The sequence below is a fragment of the Alexandromys fortis genome, unplaced genomic scaffold, assembly GCF_014885135.2.
Source record: "Alexandromys fortis isolate MF-2015 unplaced genomic scaffold, M_Fortis_MF-2015_v1.1 scaffold_18, whole genome shotgun sequence".
NCBI classification, from domain to species: Eukaryota; Metazoa; Chordata; class Mammalia; order Rodentia; family Cricetidae; genus Alexandromys; species Alexandromys fortis.
The window spans coordinates 13,267,531-13,287,954 of record NW_026067897.1 but is presented as its reverse complement, the minus strand read 5'-3'; the positions used below and the strand labels follow the sequence as shown (position 1 = coordinate 13,287,954).

The following is a 20,424-nucleotide window of genomic DNA, read 5'->3' as shown; positions in this document are numbered from 1 at the left end:
CCCAGCCCCTGGGTGCTAAGATTACAGGAGTATGCCCCAGGCCCAACTATTTGTCTGTCTTTGTGAATATCTGGATATCAAAGCCAAACACATATAGATCTTCTCAGCTCTTCACTAAATTTGTAGGTGGCCAAAAATATTTTTTTTTCTAAATTTAGAAACAATTACCCTACTTTGGAACAAAGTTAATGTTGCAAATTTAAGAGGGGAAGAAAGGCCAATTAGTAACTGAGTTTGTTTGGATTAAGGAGCGCTGTAGGGATGAAGTCATCCCGTCTGAGGCTGGAGGCATGCCGGCTGATATTCCAGTTGGCATTTTAACAAAGATCCGGATCTGGACCTTCAAGCTGACATTAAAATTTCTTTTCATTTCCACATCTTGATGACACTCTAAGAGAAGAATTGGGGCATTTGTGACCAAGAAAAGGAAATTCCAACTTCATCCAGCCGGGCTGCACGGTGAAGCCAGTTACACCTTTTCCTTGGGTCAGAAGCGAACCCCAATTCCTGCGGTGAAAGTCCAGGGGAAAACACTTTCTCCCACATACTCAGCCACTGCCAGAAGGAAGCCTCAAGAAAGGCTTGCTTGGCAGAGTTCTGAGGCAGCTGTAGAAGATACTCTGGAAATGCTTATCAGGGGTGGGGCGGGCAAACACACAGCTGGATGCCATTCCTAGTGCTGACCGCTTGCTACTGGAAGAGTCTGCACCTCTGTGACAACCGAGGTGGCAGGCCTGGCTTTGAAAATGCCTCCACAAGGAAGTGAAAACAGGCCCGAATACAGCTGTTCTTAGGAAATTACCATTGTTTGGGGGGCTAGCCATGATGTTTACATTACTCTGAACCTGGTAACGTCCCTCCAGGGAAGCAAGGGAATTGTATGTTTCCCAGAGGAGAATTAAAGAGTCCAAGAGATGGCTCCAAATGGAAAATAAAAGCCCTGATAAAATGATATGGAAAGTGTGCACAGAACCTAACTGTGCCACATCAGTGAGAGGACATACATGGCCCCTTGAGGAGGAAGACTAGGCTTTTTGTTTCTGTTGGGCAGCATCTCAGATACTCTGAACTGACCTGGAACTGCTTCCGCAGCTAAGGAGGACCTTGAACTTCTGAATTTCTGATTCTCCTAGCTCCCAAGGGCTGGCGTCACCAGTGTACCCCGTGCACCATCACACCCAGAGCTTTCAAGCATTCTTCTAAGGGTGTGGACTATTTCTATATACTGTGCAAATATATGTCACTGTGATTGGTTTGATAAGGAAGATGACCGGGCTATAGCTAGGCAGGGTAAGTTTAGTTGGGAGAACCAGATTAAGAATTTGGGGACGGGCAGGGTGGTGGAGGCAGAGGCAGGCGGATCTCTGTGAGTTCGAGGCCAGGCTGGTCTACAAGAGCTAGTTCCAGGGATGAAGAAAGGGAGTCACAAGAGTCTTGAGCCAGACACGGAAGAAGCATGAGAAGTTCATAAATGAGGTAAACGAGCCTAGGGGCACATAGATTAATAAAAATGGGTCAATTTAAGCTATAAGAGTTAGTTAAAAAACAAGTCTAAGTTAATCAGCTGAGCCATTTTTTAGTAATAAGCTTCTGTGTGGTTATTTGGGAACTGACTGTCAGACAAAGGCTCTTAGAGCTTGGGTTTTGAGTCTGAGGCAGGATTTCTTGTGTCTACCTGAGCCTTGTGATTCTCTATTACTTCCCAGAGCTTCTGCAGATTGTCTCCTTTGGCAAAAATAAAGCCATGCTAATGAGCACAAAGAACGAATGCAAACCGATGCATACAGGAAGATGTGATCTGGGATCTGCATCCATGCTGACTGGAAGTAGATGGTTTCAGTGTTCAGCGTTGAGACAAACAGTCCACTCTTTTGTCACTCAGACTTCAACTCTTTGTGGAGTCACTTTGGGCTGGTCTACCTGGTAACACATGCTAGTCTTTTTCTCTTCATTTCCTACATGGAAGGTGGAGCTCTGTTAATGTTCCTGGCTTCTCTTGCAGCTAGATGGCCATACACTGTAATTCTCATCAATATATTTGCTACAATTTAGACCTGTTCTGTCCCCAAGGCCTATGGGATAAAGGACTAGCCCCCAATTTGGCAATAATAGAGACCCAGAGAGGGAGAGCCATAAATTCATTGGGAGCCATAGGCTTGGAGAGTGGAGGTCATATAGGTCCTTCCTCTTTGCTTCCCAGCCACCTGAGGTGAGCAGCCTCACACGACTGTCTGCTGTTTCCAGCTACAATATGCTGTTGCAACACAGACCCCAAGGCAAGGCATCACTTGATCACAGGCTCATACCTCCAAAGCTACCAAATAAATAAACCTTGCCTCTACTTAAGTCGATTTGTTTAACTGTATTTGTTACAGTAACAGAAAGCCGGCTATTAAAGGTATAAAGATGTGCTTTTCTGTGGCCATGAGGTCTGTGACAGACAACATCACTGCCTCCTCTTTCTCTCCTTGAATCTGTAAGAACTGGGACAGACATTTGCAACCATGTTTAGCCTAGTGCTAAGGAGGAAACCGTAAAATAGGAAGGTAACAGTTATCTGTCAGTTCTGCGGGGCTGCTGAACAACATATGGTCTTACTGCTAGCAGACACGTGAATAAACCATGAATAAACGTCTTTATTGCTCGGGACACTTTCAGAGGGTGTCAGTGACCGCCACTAGAGATTTTGTAGCCACCGCTTCAGGTAGGAGCAGAGCTGGGAAAGCTATCTGTAGTTGTTACTTTCTTACTGCTCTGACAAAATACTGAGGTAAATAAAACATAACCCCTCACAAAATAAACCCTTAAAGGTTTGAGTCACTCAACAATGCAATACAGACCCCTCTTTGGCTAGTGGAGGAGCTACTATCCGCACGTAGTCAAGTCTTCAGCATTCAAACTTCATTTGTGGGTTTCCCTATTTGCAAAAAGTTGTAATCCATAAGTCGATGCTCAGGATTTTTGTTTGTTCATGACATGCAGAGTGATAAAACAATTGATGTACCCAACAGACACATTCTTAGATGATGTAGGACAGAGTGACTTGCTTGGCATTATTTCAGATCTGGCATTAACAAATGTTCTTTGCATAGCCAATGTCATGTTCTTGCATTTTTTTGTGCTTGTTGATTTCACAATTTACAACAGCCCCTAAGGGAAGTGCTGAAGTGCTGGCTAATGTTCTTACTTGCAAGAAAGTCAAGGGGTCACTCGCCTTTGCTGGGAGAACTTCCCTTGAATATTTCTTCTAAAGCAAATCTGCCAGTATCAAAGTCATCAGTTTGTTTCTTTTGAAAAGCCTTTGTATTCCTTTTATTTTGAAGTTTTGCTGGATAAGAGGTTGTTGGTTAATAGTTATTTTTTACTTTACAGTTGAGACAATGTCTCATTCTGTAGCCAAGGCCAGAAATTCACCATGTAGCTTAGGTTAGTCTAAAAACTGACAATAGTCTTGCTCTGCTTCCTGGATACAAAGATCAGAATTGTGAGCCATCATACCTGGCTAATCCCCTCCCCCGAGACAGGGTTTCTTTTTTTTTNTTTTCTTCAAGCCTTCAGAAATTCTTAAAACTATTAATAATTTTTAAAAGACTTATTTATTTATTATGTATGTTCTGCCTGCATGTATGCTTGCAGTCTGGAAGAGGGCACCAGATATCATTACAGTTGGTAGTGAACCACCATGTGGTTGCTGGGACTTGAACTCATGAACTATTGGAAGAGCAGCTAGTGCTCTTAACCACTGAGCCATCTCTCCAGCTCCCAAAACTATTAATAATTTTTTAATATTAAAATGTCATAAATAATCAAGTGTCATGACACACACCTGTAATCCCAGCACTGGGGAGGCAGAGGCAGGTAGATCTCTACAAGTTTGAAGCCAGCCTGGTCTTCAAAGCGAATTTCAAGATAGTCAGAGCTGTTACACAGAGACCCCTTGTTTCTTTTTCTTTTTCTTTCTTTCTTTTTTTTTTTTTTTGGTTTTTTGAGACAGGATTTCTCTGTGGTTTTGGAACCTGTCCTGGAACTAGCTCTTGTAGACCAGGCTGGTCTCGAACTCACAGAGATCCGCCTGCCTCTGCCTCCCAAGTGCTGGGATTAAAGGTGTGCGCCACCACCGCTCGGCTTCTTGTGTAGTTTTCAAAACAGGGTTTCCTGTGCAGCCCTGGCTGTCTTAGAACCAGCACTGTAGACCAGGCTGGCCTTGAATTCACAGGGAAGGCCTCTGCCTTCCAAGTGCTGGGATTAAAGGTGTGAGCCACCATCGCCCCGTTATTTTGTTGTTTTTAATTCTATTCTCTTGGGTGTGGGTGATGTGCTCGCATCGGTGTACCTGGTGCTCATGGAGGCCAGAGGATCTGATCCTCTGAAACTGGAGTCAGAGAAGGTGAGAACTGGCATGTGGGTGCAGGGGATGGAACTCAGCGTTTTTAACCACTGAGACATCTCCCCGGCCCCATACATTTTTACATTCCTTTACATTTTTAATGTTATCCCACATACTCCACTGCTTTTATGGTTCCCTTATAAGCAATGTTTTATTTTGTTTTTCTCCCCAGCTGCTTAAAGATGTCCCCCCATGATGTGGAAGCTTCCTACAGCCACGGTTCTCTCTATTTTTTGTTTTCTCTGTTCAATTTATTTAATCTCTATTGTTTTTTTTTTTTTTGCCAGTTCAAATACTGTTGGGCACCTCTAGTGAGCTTTGTTTCCATTGTTTTTGAACTCACATTCCATGGTTCCCTGCAATCATTTTCTGATGGTGTTTTTGATGTAACATCAGATGTTTAACTACTTCTTTAACCGAATATTGCTTCATTCTTTGAACATGTACACTGGCTACTGTAAGGTGCTTCCCCCGATAAATCTGACATAAAGATTGTGTATTATTAGCAATTATGTATATGCACGAGAGTAACGGTACATGAGTGTTGTGCCTGTGGTGGCCAAAGGAGGGCGCTGGATTTCCGTGAGCTGGAGTACAGGCAGTTGTGAGCTGACTGCAGCGAGCTCTGGGAACTGAACCCAGGTGCTGTACAGTAGTAGTAGTACATACTCTTAAATGCTAAGACCACTCTCTAGCCCCCAACTGCACAATTTCTATAGCCTCGCCTTCCTTCCTGTATTGGTAATACTTTCATGTTTCCCTACATGGCAGCCATTTTGGTTAAAACCTGTTCATGCCAGAAAACAGAGTAGTGATCTTGGTTACTGGCCCCATTCTCTAGAACTTGCTTGCTTATTCATTTAAATGGAGTTCATTTCCCCTGTACCAAGCTCAGCCTCACTTGTCCTTCCGACAGTCTATCAGGAATCAGTGGTTTTGATAAGGCTTACTTCCTCTCTTCCCGCCAGTCAGCTGCTAAGTCACACCGCTGTCAGATGACTGCTTACAGTTCTTAACTATGCTCTGGGGGCATATATTGCACCACAGCCTGTCTGATGCAGTTCTGGTATCTCCAACTGAATGGATTCATAGTGTTCTGGTCTGTTGTCCAATGAATATTAAACAAGTCCTCTATGCCCAAGAGCTGCCCGCAGCCCAGAAGGCTTTCTTACAGAGATTTTTTTTACAGAGATGCAGAATGATTTTTATGGCTGGCTTTTGTTTTTAGATTTTGTTGTTCGTTTTTCTCTGATCTCAGAGCAGACACACTGGAGTTGCGAGGGGCACCAGTAGCAGGCTTCTCTGAGTGATGTTTTAGTCCAGGCCCCAGGTTGGTGGGAAAGGCTATCCATAAATGCATTAAAAAAGGAATGTGTTTAGGACGATCATGATAGGAATCACCTGAGGATCAAACCAACGGGAATGTGTAAGTTGCAATTTGGATGTGGGGGGGGGGGCCTGCAAGATGGAAAATTACTAACATCCAGGGCAAAGTGGGGAGTAAGGAATTTAACTAAATATCGAGAGCATTTCCATCAATCTGGGATCCTGATTGAGAATTATTCCCAAGAGTGAAATCCAAGAATGCCTATTAAAAAAAATAGTTGAGGCTGGGCAAGGCTCACACCTGGACCTCAGCACCAGGGAGGCAGGTGGAAAAGCGCAAACACCAGGCCGGCCTGGGTTATACGGGAAAGCCATGGCTTTTGGTTGCTGGAAGGAGAAGGAAAGCAGAATAGGGAAAAGAAATCATTCAGAGCAGACTGGCTCTGTAATGGAGACTCGAGTCTGTAGCGGGGAACAGCTGGGGTCTTTTGGGGTTGACTTTATTAATATAAAACCACAACACAAGCTAATGTAGAAGTGACCAGAACCCAGAGAAACCACACCCCAAGAAAGTCCATTTCATGAGCAGGGTCTAGGCCAAACAATGCTGATACTTCCACCGTGCTTGGGCTCCAACCTCAGCAACAGGAAAGATGAGTAGTCTGAGGGCTGTGGTGGCCTAAGGATGACAGACCGTGGCCTTTCTTACCATTTTCTAGATGTTCTGAAAAAGTCTTGCTTTGCTGATTGCCCTAAAGACCATTTCCAGAAATCTTGTGGATTTTGTTTTTGTTTGGTAAGGAATTTAACACGTGCCGGATTCTGATGCCTTCCGGCTTAAACAAAGCCTGAATACGAACATCCTTGATTGTGTTTGGACCAATTCCCCCAAATCCTCACTTCACCATCCAACTGTCCATCCAATTGGTTCTGTCTCTTGTGAGAATCATGTTAAAGCTGTAGCTCACAGTAATTCAGAGACAGGGCCTTTAAGAATTTAATATAAGTCAGGCTATATGGATGATTCTGAAATCAGTGTCCTTGAAAGAAGATACCAGAACCCAGTCAGTCATATAGAAAACCATGTTACAGGGTAACCATCTAAAGTAAACAGGAGACCTCAGAAGAAATTAAACCCAACAACTTGATCTCAGATTTCTAGTCTCAATAACATTTTGCTTTTGCTGGGGACAGAACCCAGGGTCTTGAGCTACATCCCAGCTTACTGTTCATTATTTGAGTCACGTAGTTTGTGATAGTGTTATGACAGCCCTAGCAAACTATGTGCAGAATATTCTGACATCCTTGGGAGTGTCCATGTCTGGAAAACCTATGTATCTGGGAAACACCATGCATGAAAAATCCATAGACGCCAGAGCCAACAGTTCTACAGAGGACTTGGATCTGGAATATGTATACACTTGCTTACCAAATTCCCCAAAGTTAAGAGTAGGCATTTTTATTATTTTTACTTCATGTGCATTGGTGTTTTGCCTGCACGTATGTCTCTATGAAGATGGTGGATGTCCTGGAACTAGAGTACCAGACAGGGGTGTGCATAAGGCCCTACACTGATTACCAGCACAGCTAAGGAACTGCAGGGAGATACTGAGTACATGGGGTTTATGGTATTATATGTATATGTATCTAAGAAGCTAAGTAACAAATTTAATTATGCTTCTTACTATAGTTTCTTGGGATGCTAGTTAGATAGAAATACATTTGGTTAGCGATCAACAGCTCACCAGATCAGGCTTACAGTTGCAAATATAAAGCTAATATGCATAGAAATGTACCACTTCTGAATGTAGCTGAGTATAAAATGACTCAAGATAAATTTTACTTGAAAACAAGATTCTTTTGTTAATGAAATTCAACATACACACATATGGGAGTTTCATAGTAAACTTAGTCCATGGTATTTTGCGTTCTTCCTACGAGTCTTAATGGAAAAAATACCCTTCTGATTTAAGCAACATACAGACTGGATTATAGCCTTTAGTTTGATATAGTAATTTCTTAAAATCCCACTAAAGTGTATCACAGAACCGCATGGATCCTGAGAGTAAAGATGTATTGTCAGAAGTAATTCTTAGGCAAATGATACACAAGTGAAGATCCAAACCACTAATTAGTGAGACACCGGAAACCTCTCCTCTTAAACTTGTAATACTCGTTTGCCAAGGAAATTCCAAGGTCTCATTTCTGAACCTGATGCAAACGCGTACTCAAGTTGTGTCATTTGTAACTCTGACTGGCTGGCATCCCATATGTGAGACTCTTCCATGTAATATATAGAATTTATTTATAGCACAGCGCAGTTCCATATGTAAATATCCTATCATCCCTTCATCTCTATAAAGTGTTCCTCTGCCGACATTTAGATACTCAGCATCGGCTTTTTTACGGCTAAAGGCATTCTCCCATGATCAAGAATTCTGCAAATTCCATAACCTTAGGCAATGGCATGGGTGCTGATTTAATCTCACAGGGGGCAGTTTCTTCCAGAAAGAACGATTAACACACCTTCACAGAATTTTAGTCATTCTTTTCCTGGCTAATTAGACTGGTGGAGTTGGGAAGTCTTCGCTTCTGAAAGCCAATGGTTCAGAAATGCATTAGGTTCCACGAAACCACTAATCCTATCAGTTTCATCTAAAAAAGAACGACAAATTTCCATTGGTTTAAAGACAATAGAAAAAAAACCCCGCATGATGTAGGAACGTCATGCAAAACCCTACCAAAACAAACACAGAACAGTTTTAATATGTTTAGCCTTATCTAGCCCAGTTCCATCCAATCAGCAATCCACTGCAGACTAAAGACTGGACCCAGCTTGACTGTGTCCTCTTACCCCATTATTGTTCTCCAAATAAGGGCATCTGAGCAACAATGAGGGCTTTCAAATGGCTTATTTCTAGAAGTGCATCATTGTTACAGGGCTATATAGCACAACTAGCTGGCTGGCTGGCAGCTTCATCTATATGTACTCTAACAGAACACTGACCGCTATCATCCAGCTTTGGAACTTTAAAGGTATTTGATATACAGAGTCAGATGTCTCTGCAGCCACTTACAGTATATCCTCCCAAGTCACACGCCTTTAACACCTACTATCCCAGCACCTAACTCAACTGCTGGCAGAAGTACAGTACCCCAAGTAATTCCACTCAACTACACCCACTGTGACTCACAAGTTGAAATCCAACCCCCCAAATTTCAGACGATGACTGTATTCAGAGACAGACTTTATTGTGAGTAAAGGGACAATGTGTGGCTGGGCCTTAATTATGCCTGTCCTGTGGTTGTTTTACATCTCCACATGGAATCCAGGAGATACTTCCATCTCTGCCTCTCCTGCACCAAGACTACAGGTGTGTGTTGCTACACCCAGCTTGTTGGCCTTAGAAGAGATCACAACACAGACACAAATGGAGTGAAGACCACAGGAAGGGACACAAAGACCACAGAACCTACACAGCAAGAAAATTAGTACCAGGAAGAAATAAAAACTGTACAGGAAGAGAAAGGGTCAAATTCTCATCAGAAGTTGAAAAAACAATTTGAATTTCTAGGTCCTACAACTGTGAGGGATGGGTTTTTTTTTTTTAAGAGCAGGGTTTCCTTAAATTTTTATACCAAACTACATTGTCAGTTTAAATTTTTTTAGCCTTCATCAAAATGCTCCTGGCACCCTGTTCACTATCCTCTTGGCTGTCCTAGAACTCACTCAGTAGCCCAAGCTTGCCTTGAGCTCACAGAAATCTGCCTGTCTCTGCCTCCAGAGTGCCTGGTGGGTTAAAGGTGTGCACCATGACTGCCCAGCTCTGCTCAGTGTCTTTTACGTTGGATTTGGTAGTTTTCAGAACTGTCCCCCAGCCCCAGCACTGCAGACCTTCACGTTCGTGTTCTTAGCAGGTGCTTGGGAAAATAAAACCGCAGCAGATGGTACTGAGAGGCAGTAAGGAGAACTGGAATTGATGGAAAAAAGTGCGGACTCTTAGTCCTCTCATGCTCAAAAGTGGCATGGTTCCTGGTAGCAGCTGTGTATGCTTTTCACAGCCGAACAAACTGATCAAAGTTTCACTTGGTTGTAGAGCTATCTTTCTTTTTAAAACAAATATGACCTCTCTGGCTGAAATACTTATGTAGTAACACTTAAGAAAATAATAAGTCCTGTGGGCAAGCCAGCAATGAGTAGCAGTATAACGTCTCCACTTCCTAGAGATCTTAAGTAAAAGAGTAAAGTAGGCCTACTACTCCTGAACTGCAACAATACAGAAATGAGCAGCAAAGGGCTCGCCTACAGAAAAGCAGTGCGGCCGGCCACAGTAACTGTTAACCTTTAACTCAAAGGGCGCAAGCTCACTGAAGGCCACACTGTCTGCAGCTGTATACAAAAGGCCGGGAGGGAGGAAGGCTGTGAGCACTCTGATTTGTGTATGCAGTGGAGATCATCCCGACAAGGTGGTGTATTTTAAGATCAGAGAAGTGCTTTGCTCCTTAAAATGAGAGTTATACCTAAGGAGCAGACAATTTTTTTTTCTTTAAATCCCAGCTATTAAAGTTGTTTAAGTATTTGCTCTCCAGCATGATAACTTGAGATGGATGGCCATGGGAAGTAAAGGAAACTATGACATCGTTAGAATTACAGGTAAGACAGGGGGGAACCCAAAGCACAGACGATAACACAGAAAAATTTTAAGAGAGTACAGATGCCATGACATTTATTAAAAGGCATGCTACAATGCTATACTTGTTAGGAAAAGAGACTGAGATTCCATGTAACAGGTATCAAATATACAAACCGAAGGAAAACGGAATCAATATTGTAGTGTACAGAAGCTTGAATTAACCATGCACTACACAGTTAGAAAATATGGTTTTTAATATTTTCTCCTCTTTGCATTTATAACATAATTCACTTAGACAATCACAGAATCCTTTTCTTCCAATACCACAAACTGTATTACAAATGAAATCTGGTACTGCTGCTTATCAAAATATACAAGACAATTGCTATTTTCTATAAAACCACTTTATATGTTAACTTGTTCCCAAAAACCTTTTTTTTTTCCTTTTTGGCCTGGTTTAAAAAAATGTTGTTACAAATATTTACAGCATTTTCTTCTGTTAAATGAACATTTTCACAAACAGAAAAAGGGAATTTTATGAACAGACCATGTAAAACACTAGACAGTATTAGAGGTTTTTAGCTGTGCTATTCCCCCTCAAATACAGTACTGAAAATGACCATCCTTGCTGTCTGCTCCTTCTGTTCACAGTAAAATTCCCATTTTCTCTCAGCAGTCTATTCATCAGGAGGAAATGGAAAGTCAAGGCCGCTCTGCATGGGTTCTTTCAGAAAAGAGCTCAGGGAAAATGCTTCACAGATGAGTTAAAACCAGAACAGGCAGTCTTTGGTCAGAGCAATGAGGTGAAATTTCAATGTAAAACTTGGTGTGGTCAGCAATGTTTGTAATTAGTACTTCCTGGATACGGGATATATTTTTAAAGATCTGGGTAACAAGGAGTGGTAAGAAAAAAATGAAAGACTAGAGTATGATATTCTTAATGACACCAAAAACAACTATGTAGAATACCTGTTCTTAGAACTACTATGAACATAAGGAAACTGTTGGCAGCGTTAAGTGAAGTTTGCCATAAATCAGCTTTCGGGCACGACAGTTGTCATCACCAAGGCCCCTGTTCTCTGGAGCATGTGCCTCAGCTTGTGACAGCTAAGGTGACCACCATAAAGACGGAAAGCAGTTCTGCTCCGTACCATACAATAATGCTCTGCTTTCTGTACGGAAGCAGACGTGCAGCTGAGCTTTTGTTTACTCAGGACTGTTTGCTTGGATGACTAGTTTGTGGGACAACATTCTCTTAAACTGTATAGTACACATTTCCTGAAAATCAAAATACCAATGCTACCTTAGGCTCAAATAGGAAGAAAAGGTCAATAAGACTACTGAAGAAGGCACATAAACTTTGGTCCTGTTTTTCACCCTAACACCCCCCCCCCCCAATTAACGTTTCTGTAATTTTCTTTCTTTTTTAAAAACAATTCACAAGTACCTGTTAGGATTTGCTCTGAAAGAGACTGCAAACAGTCTTCTACTAAAACAACCCTTTACAAACAGCTGAGTTATACTTTAAAGTTATGTACAGCCTAAACTGGGTTTGCTTTAGCACAACAGTGAACAGAGTCTGGCAGTGTTCTTCTCGTTGCCAGTAGATCAAGACAAAGGAAAAGCTGAGAAAAATGCTCTCAGCACAGTCATGCTCTTGGTTTTAAAACAGCAGTACACACTGGCTTTCTAGGAGGTAATCTGGGGTTTACAAGTGGATTCACTGAGGCACAAAAGATCATTATTTCTGAGTTTGTTGTTTTCTATCCAAGAATATTTAGTGAAACTAGACAAGAAACTGCATAATATATTCATTCAAATATAAATGCTCTGTGTGATTAAATGAAGGCTTTAAAAATTGACACTTTATAGATTCCTAATAGCTATTTGTTGGTTTTATCTTGGGGGTAGATGGGGACACAGGCTTATGTAGCAAGGCCAGGTTTCAAACACAACATTCAGCCTCCTCCAGCACTATGACAATAGCTGTGTGCTACCATGCCTGGCTCATAAGGGCTAGTTCCTAACCTTCAACAGGCCCTTAATCACCACAGCAGGAAAGGGCAAAGAAGGAATTTAAAAGATAGCAGCTATGACTCTAAAACATTCAGTTCAAACACTGCTACAAAGAATTGCATCTAGTACTTAGTCCCCAAGATCTCATGTCATTTTATGGGGATATGGAGTAATCCTGAAACTCTAGCAAATTGTCAATTGAGAGAATACATGATTTTGTCTATTCTCATATATCACAAAACACATTTTACCAATATATGAGTTATGCAAACCCCAAAATAAAACATCTTGCTATATAGCACTGTTTTTAAATGTGTACTGCTATTTCCTTAAGTCCTGAATTTATAGATGCTTAGTTGGGATACCTTGAAGAGTGATATGACAACACTCCCCCCATGAAGTAAATTAACTCAGCAAGGCAGTCTCAAAGATCAACAGCAAAAATAAACCACTGCTAAAAGATACTGAATAAGTGCATGCCAAAACAAAAATACAGATCAAAATTTTCCATCACCCCGGTATTTAAAACTATGCCAACAGAAATATGTAGACGTCTATAATTCAAACAATGAAGAGCTCAATATGGACAGCATCCATATGCTACAGCTAATTTTAGACACAACTGGATGACTTCAAACATGCTCTTTTAAAATAAGCATATCCTACATTCCCAAATCTTAATTTTGTTAATTTTGTCAATAAATTAAAATGTACGTAATGTGCATATGTATATATAACATTAAAAGAGTATATGTATGTATACACACTTATTTATACACACACACACACACGCACACATATCTACACAAATCCCTGAAAAGGATTTCCGTGTTCTCTCAATTTAAAGGCCATCCCTACTTCAGAATTACATTCAACACTATTATGACTTCCCTTCTGTTATCAGTAACTTTTGCTACACGTATGCTGGATGTTATGTCATGAATTAATAAATTACACAGTTCACAACTCAAAATAAAGGAAGCAATCCAATTTAAAATGTCACTGAAAATTAATATAGTGTCTGTGTGAAAAGAGCAAATTTGGGGAGACAGTTCCATTTCCCCTCCTTTATTCGGTATTCAGGTGAAACACCCAACTGGATAGTTATCATGCCCATCTATTCAGCCAATACTAAGGTCACCCCATCTGAAATGTCCCAAGCTAGCATCTCTCTGTCTGTTCTATGAACTGTTGCTTCTTACTGAGGGAATTCTGATTTAAACAATCTATAATTATCTCTTTCACCTTCTATTTTCTATAAAATTTTTTCTTTTAAAAAAATGAAAAATGTATGTTCAAATTAATGGCTGAAAACAGTAGAATGAGATACTCTTTAAAAGATGAGATGATCAAATTTGAGAATATTAAAAGTGAAAAGGGGTGGACAAAATTGATCCCTTTGACAATTCTGTATTTTAGAAACCAATTAAGCATTGAAGGAATAATTAACAAAAGCAGTTTTATATTAAGAAACAATTTTACATGATATAATCACTGAAGCAACATTAACATGTACCTTACATTCAATCAAAAACGTAAGAGGGTCAGAGTATAAAAAATAACCCACTTTCTCATACTCCAAATATGTGGACATTCAGTAATGAAGTTCCATTAACAAAGATAATCAAGTCCTTGAGTGCTGAGAAAGAACCGAGTAATCCTGAGACAAATCCTAACGGGCTATAAAGGCCAGACAGATGTGAACTGAAACACACAGTTCTGCAGCTCTGACTTTGCCAGGCTGGAGGCAACCAGCGGTCACAACAGAGGCCTACAGGTGCACACTGAGTTATTCCCAAACCACTCACCCTTCCCTAGCTCATCACTACACCAAAGCACCAAAAATTTGAATAGAAACTATTACTTATTGAAACCACTTAAAATTGCAATGAAAAAAGGAGGGAAAAACCCTTAAAATCCAAGACAAGGAAAGAAATAACAGAATGCTCACCAAGCCCACAATTTATCTTTCTAGATATTTAGATAAAACTCTAATCTATTATATCTTAAGCACATAATAAGGCACATAATAAGAAATTAAGTAAATACACAGTAATTCTGAGTATTAGAGATTATAGTGGTACAAAAAACCCTTGAGATTTTTTTTCTAAAAGAAGACCTTACCAAAAATAACTTTTAAAAAATCTGTCAAACCATATGATAGACCTGAATATTTTCCTTAAGACTGTAAACTTTTTTCTGAAAACAATTATAAAAAAGTAGGATTACTTTTCTTTTAAAATTTTCCAAGATCAAATGTCATTTTGAAATTCAAAACATAATTTTTTTTCTAAAATGGTTCACTATTCTGATATTGTAACAATCTAGGCTGACTTCCACTTCTGTTTCCCTGGGGACAATTGCAACACTTTGCGTTTCCAAAAAAATCTCTGAAAGAGAAGATATGCATTATTCAAAGGAGTGTCATACAGTGAAAAAAAAAGTCATTGAAAGAAAGCATGCATGTTTATAAACCTGCTTCCAATATAACTCCATGTGGTTATGTATAATAACTATCAATAGATGCAAATATCTGATATAATTTATAAGTGAACATCATTTTCTACAGGGAAACTGCTGAATCATAAAGTTAAAAACTTGGTTGTAAGTGGTTTAAATTACATCAAGAAATTGTAAAAGTCTGTATGCCTAAATTCCTCAAAGTACAAAGGATACTAGAAATGTCATGTAAGGCTGATCTGGACCCAAACTTAAACAAAGTCTGTCCTTTTGAAATCTAATTCAGGGAATTAAATTATTTAAAAAATATTTTCCTGATCTTTTTTCCTGAAAGTTATTTTCATAGAAACTTCAGTACAAAGGAAAAGCAAACCTTTGATCAACATTGGTGGGAAAAATTGGAGAAAAAAAGGAATATCTCTTGTTTTGAATGTACTTGAATATTAATCAAACTCCCAAAGAGTTACTTTTGTGAAAGAGGCAGAATTGGTCTTGAGCTGCTAAAGTCTGTGCCTGAAGACTTTACTGAAATTATGGTCCAGTTTCAGGAGAACATTCAGAGAGCTCAGATGGTGGACTTTGAGAAGGAAACTCTGAGGTGGTGATTCTCTCCAAGATCGTGATTGTGAAGCTCAATAAGGGCCTGGATTGCTTCTTCCACAGACCCCAACTGAATGAGTGCCATCTTACGATCCTTCCTATAATGACAAGGAAAAAAAAAAAAAAAAAGTACAATTAATTTGGTTTTAAACCAAACGACTTTGCAGAACTACTTTAAAAAGCTAAAAACCATGTTAAATAATGTTAATTACTTTTGAAAGCAAAGACTTACTGAAAGAATTTAAAAGCCTTCACTGAGCATCCAGCGTCTATGAAAAGGTTCTTCAAATCATCCATTGTAACAGAAGGGCTGCAAAATATCAGAGTTATCAACTACATTAGTTCTATTGGCAAGAGAGTCACAGATGTGCTCTGATCACCATCGGATCCCTTGAGCACCTATGTCCCAACAATCTCTTTGGAGATAGTATATAAAGAAAAATAAAAAAATATGTATTCTTTCAAAATGATTATTTCTCACACTATTGGCATTAGTAATTAACTCTATCAAAGCTACTTCTCCAGCTCTGGCTTACTAGCTATAGCCCAGAATTATACAGTCTTTATAGCTTTCATGGTGTTTGGAAGGTGTATGGGTTGGCCAGTTTCTAAAAATATTAACACCTGGGCTATTCTCCTCTCATATTGCACAAAGATGTCCTCTGTATCCCTTAGGTTAGCACAAAAATGACAATACATGCTGAGAACTGAATCCTGGGTTTTCCACATGTCAAGTACAAGCTCAACCACTGAGTTACATTCTCTGATACCTCTGTGCATTTTGACTTCAACCTTATGAGACATACTCAGAGACCACTCAGTCTAGCCATCTCTACATTCCTAATTAACAGTGTGACAAATATTGAATAGCATGCTAAGTTTGGGGGTAATGTTATACAGCAATGAATAACTAGTACAGTGGCCTATCATGTAGGCAGTACATGATGAAACGACATCACTGATTCCTCGGAGTAACAGACCTGTGCTTACACCACACTCCTTACTCATTTGTGTACCCTTCTGAATTAATTATTCCTAGTCTGAGTCCCATCAATAGACTGAAACTAATGACCTTATTCCAAAGACCATTAGAAATAACTAGTAAGGGGCATAACAGTTATCAGACTAGAGCTCACAGAAAAGTGGAGTGTTACTGTTTAATGGGACGGTTTCAATTTGAATAATAAAATGGTAATGCAGATAGGAGTGAATGGTTACACAAAAATGTGCAATGTTCTTAACGTAAAGTGTGCACAGCACTATATACTGAACAGTCAAAATAATCAACAACATCATTATACAGATTTTAGATAAAACAAAACAAAAATGTTTGTTATGAAGATACAATGAGGTTACACACGTAAAGCACCATGATCATGCTTAAAGAACACAGAATATGGAGAAAATTCAGAAATACCAGTATTATTTCTTTTTTCATTTCTAATGTCCTATGTGGGTTATAATCAGTGACCAGCCCCTGCATAATTCTATACTTAAGTAACAAACTGGGCACAATCCTAAAAGCCAATGAGTCTCAAGTTCGAGAAGCTTCAAGAAAGAAAAGGACTGGGTGTTTAGCTCAATGATAGAGAACTTACTAACTATACATGAGGACTGGATCCAGAGATTAAAAAAACAAAATTATTGGGTTGCAGTGCCTTATACCTTTAATCCCAGCACGCAGGAGGGAGAGACTGTCAGATCTCTGTGAGTTCGAGACCAGCCTGGTCTACAGAACGAGATCCAGAACAGGCTCCAGAGCTAGAGAAACCCTGTCTCGAAAAAAATCAAAAAACAAAAACAAAACAAAAAAATCCACCAGCCAATTAACCAACCACACACACAGACAAATACCTAACAATAACAAGCCCATTTAGATAGGCAGGTTTCTCTGTGTAGCCCTAGCTGTTCTTCAACTTGCTCTGTAGGCCAGGCTGACCTGAAAGCACCACCACCACACAGCAGGTATTCATTTCTTAAAGTGACTCACTCCTCCATTGCCTAGTTGGCATGAGGTTTGATTTTATAGCCTAATTGAGATAAAAAGTTTCTCATCAAGCCTGACTGTACACCAGCAGAGAAACTGAATAGTTAAAACTATTGAGTAATTATTTTTATTTCCTAGTTACCTCAGGTTCTTAGAATTATATTCCAAAACTTGACCCAGCCAACCCCTTGGTTTTTAAACTGTACACACATACACACTCCCACAACTTTTTTTTCCTTTTCGTACTATTTTTAGTGATATTTCGGAATTTCACATCATGAACCCAGCACACTCACTTTCCTTTTATGTCTGCCCTCGTACCCTTATGACCTGACCTCTAAAAAAGAAAGAATGGGGGGGGGGGTCCAATTTGTGTTGCCCATATACTCACTGTTGCATGGGCACACTCTTGGTAGCCATAAAGAAAACTGAGTCCTTCCCCACCTACACCCCCGCCAGAAGCTTTCAGTTGTGGAGAACTACACTCCAGCAGCTTCATCATAATTTCTTAAGAGTTCTCTTCAATGGCTTTCTATCTAGGCTGTTCCTTTTTTGGGGGAAGGGGGCAACTATAACTTTTAGCTCTAGTTCCAAAACTTACTCCTTTCATGAGTAAGTTTAAAGTTTTTAACATTTAGGAATTACAATACATTTTTTTTCTTTGAGAGGTCAAAGACTAGATATCTCATGCTGTGTGTGAACTATACAATCTCTGATGCAAGCACTCAACTTCTTACGTAGCTCCAAGGCAGAGATACTGTGTTAATGAATGAGTACAGTGGTTTTACATCACATTTACATCTTATGTGTCTACCAAAGGAATAGCTACATATTCCCCCGAGACAGGGTTTCTCTGTGTAGCTTTGGAGCCTGTCCTGGAACTCGCTCTGTAGGCCACGCTGGCCTCAAACTCAGAGAACCACCACTAGGCTACATATACTTATTTTTATCCTCACTTTAAATAGAGAAGCTAGTAACTAAAATTCTTTATTTGAAAATCCTCAATTGCTGATAATTTCACTTTTAAGGGTAGGATTAGGGGCTGGAGAGATGACTCAGAGGTTAAGAGCACTGATTGCTTTCCCAGAGGATGTGGGTTCAATTCCCAGCACCCACATGGCCGTTTACAACTGTCTGTAATTCCAGTTCCAGGGAATTTGACATCTTTGTATAGACACACATGAAAGTAAAACATCAATGTACATAAAATACACAGGAATTTATATATCTTTAAAAATGTCTTGGGGGAAAAAAGGGTATGATTGGAAATAAAGGCTTTCCACAGCATGGTGGCACATAAAAGAAGTTGGCAATAGATGAGAACTATGGAGTTTAGATCAATTTTGTAGCTTTTGCTTCTCCCAAGACACATATTACAGATTAATCATCAAAAGAACTTATTAGATACATACGGGATGTTGGAAAGATGTAGAGTGGCTGACGGCGGGAAGATATTCTGGAAGTTCTTTGAGCCGGGCTTTTTAAAGCGATGCAGGGGACTATTGCTGAAGTCCTTAGTCAGACCTTGGTCTTCCTGTCCCTCTCTGGGAAGCTGGACTGCTTGGTGTTTGGACAGTGTAGCACGAAGTACTTTTCCATAAAGTCTCTGACCACTTAGATGGTTCATTGCTATAGAACAGGAATAAAATGAGGAACGTTTGAATATTGAGATTCTTAATATGTTACCATTTTTTTTCATTTTCTCATTTAAAAGTTTGAGCTCAGGGGCTAGAAAGATGGCTCATAATTTAAGAGCATTTGCTGCTTTTCCCAAAAATAACTTCTGAGCAGAGTGCTATAAGAACATATAAGGCTCTCAAGGTAAGCAAAGCATTTCTGTAAGACATCTGAGTCGTTATATTTTAGTGGCCAGGGAATGAAACATTCTTGTACCATTCTTAGGAAATCTGCCCCCTTTAAATTATTCAACAGCTCTAGAAAATCTAATTTAGAAAAAAAAGAATATTCTAGCTTCTCTTCAGATCATATAATTTTTCAGATTTTACAAGAAAAGTGAAGACCCATAAAGCCTCATGACAAGTAAGGTTTATTAGTTTAAAGTGAATGGGAAACCCTGGAGTCCAAACTTTAAACACTTAAAGTGTGCTATGTGTTTTAGATAATGAACTTCAGAGCTTCAAGTAAAGCAGATGCAAATAAGAAGGGAAACACTATCAGAAAGCTCTGCTGCAAAACCACATCCCTCCCAGTTCCACACTGCCCACCCTGAGGGAAAATCCACATGCAAAATGGGCATCACCACTGTCAGTACCGAGCTGAGCTTGACTTGCGTCTGCCATCTGCACCAAAGCGTTTTCTTTCTTATTAAACATGATCTTCACTCGATGGACATCACCATACACTCCTAATTAAAACACAAAACACTGCGTTTAAATGCCTGGGTATACCACACACCATCCCGTCCTAGTTCTCTCTCGGGTATCTTGTCAATACATCATTCCGTATAAACCCAATGAACTGACTCCTCCTTACCTCTTCCTACATCTAGCGTTGAACAGCCCTGGCAAAAGATAAAAGGGAGCACTATGCACACAACTGCTCCTCTCCACATCCCCTTCTGACACGGTTCTTAAAATCTTTCACCTAATCGCCAGCACCTTTGGAATTTACGGCCTAAGCACCCCTCCTCATTGTCCACTTCTTCCATGCTCACAACTGTTAAGTTATGAGTGTGCACTGAAGGACTACCCTATCACCTTCTAGCTCATCTCATTACATGAATTTTTTTTTTTAATTACTAGTAATTCCCAGAGTGGGTCCTCTGTCACAGAAGACAGGCAAAACAATTAATCTGGGTGTGGGAAGACAATGAAACACTAGTTTATCACTTTTACTCTATAAAAATTAAAGAGGGAGCTGGGCGATGGTGGCACACGCCTTTAATCCCAGCACTCGGGAGGCAGAGGCAGGCGGATCTCTGTGAGTTCGAGACCAGCCTGGTCTACAGAGCTAGTTCCAGGACAGGCTCCAAAGCCACAGAGAAACCCTGTCTC

General features: G+C 40.1%; 1 protein-coding gene across 1 annotated transcript in view; it reads right to left on the bottom strand.

The window, feature by feature from the left end:
* Positions 1 to 10,423: 10,423 nt before the first annotated feature.
* Positions 10,424 to 20,424, bottom strand: part of Ptbp3 (polypyrimidine tract binding protein 3) — a 40,987-nt gene continuing 30,986 nt past the window's right edge. The window contains exons 9-12 of the mRNA XM_050163802.1: positions 19,683 to 19,775; positions 18,823 to 19,039; positions 15,656 to 15,733; positions 10,424 to 15,521 (exon numbers count right to left, since the gene is read on the bottom strand). Of these exons, the coding sequence (XP_050019759.1) occupies positions 15,389 to 15,521; positions 15,656 to 15,733; positions 18,823 to 19,039; positions 19,683 to 19,775 (521 nt within the window). The 3' untranslated portion in view covers positions 10,424 to 15,388. The remainder of the gene's footprint in view (positions 15,522 to 15,655; positions 15,734 to 18,822; positions 19,040 to 19,682; positions 19,776 to 20,424) is intronic.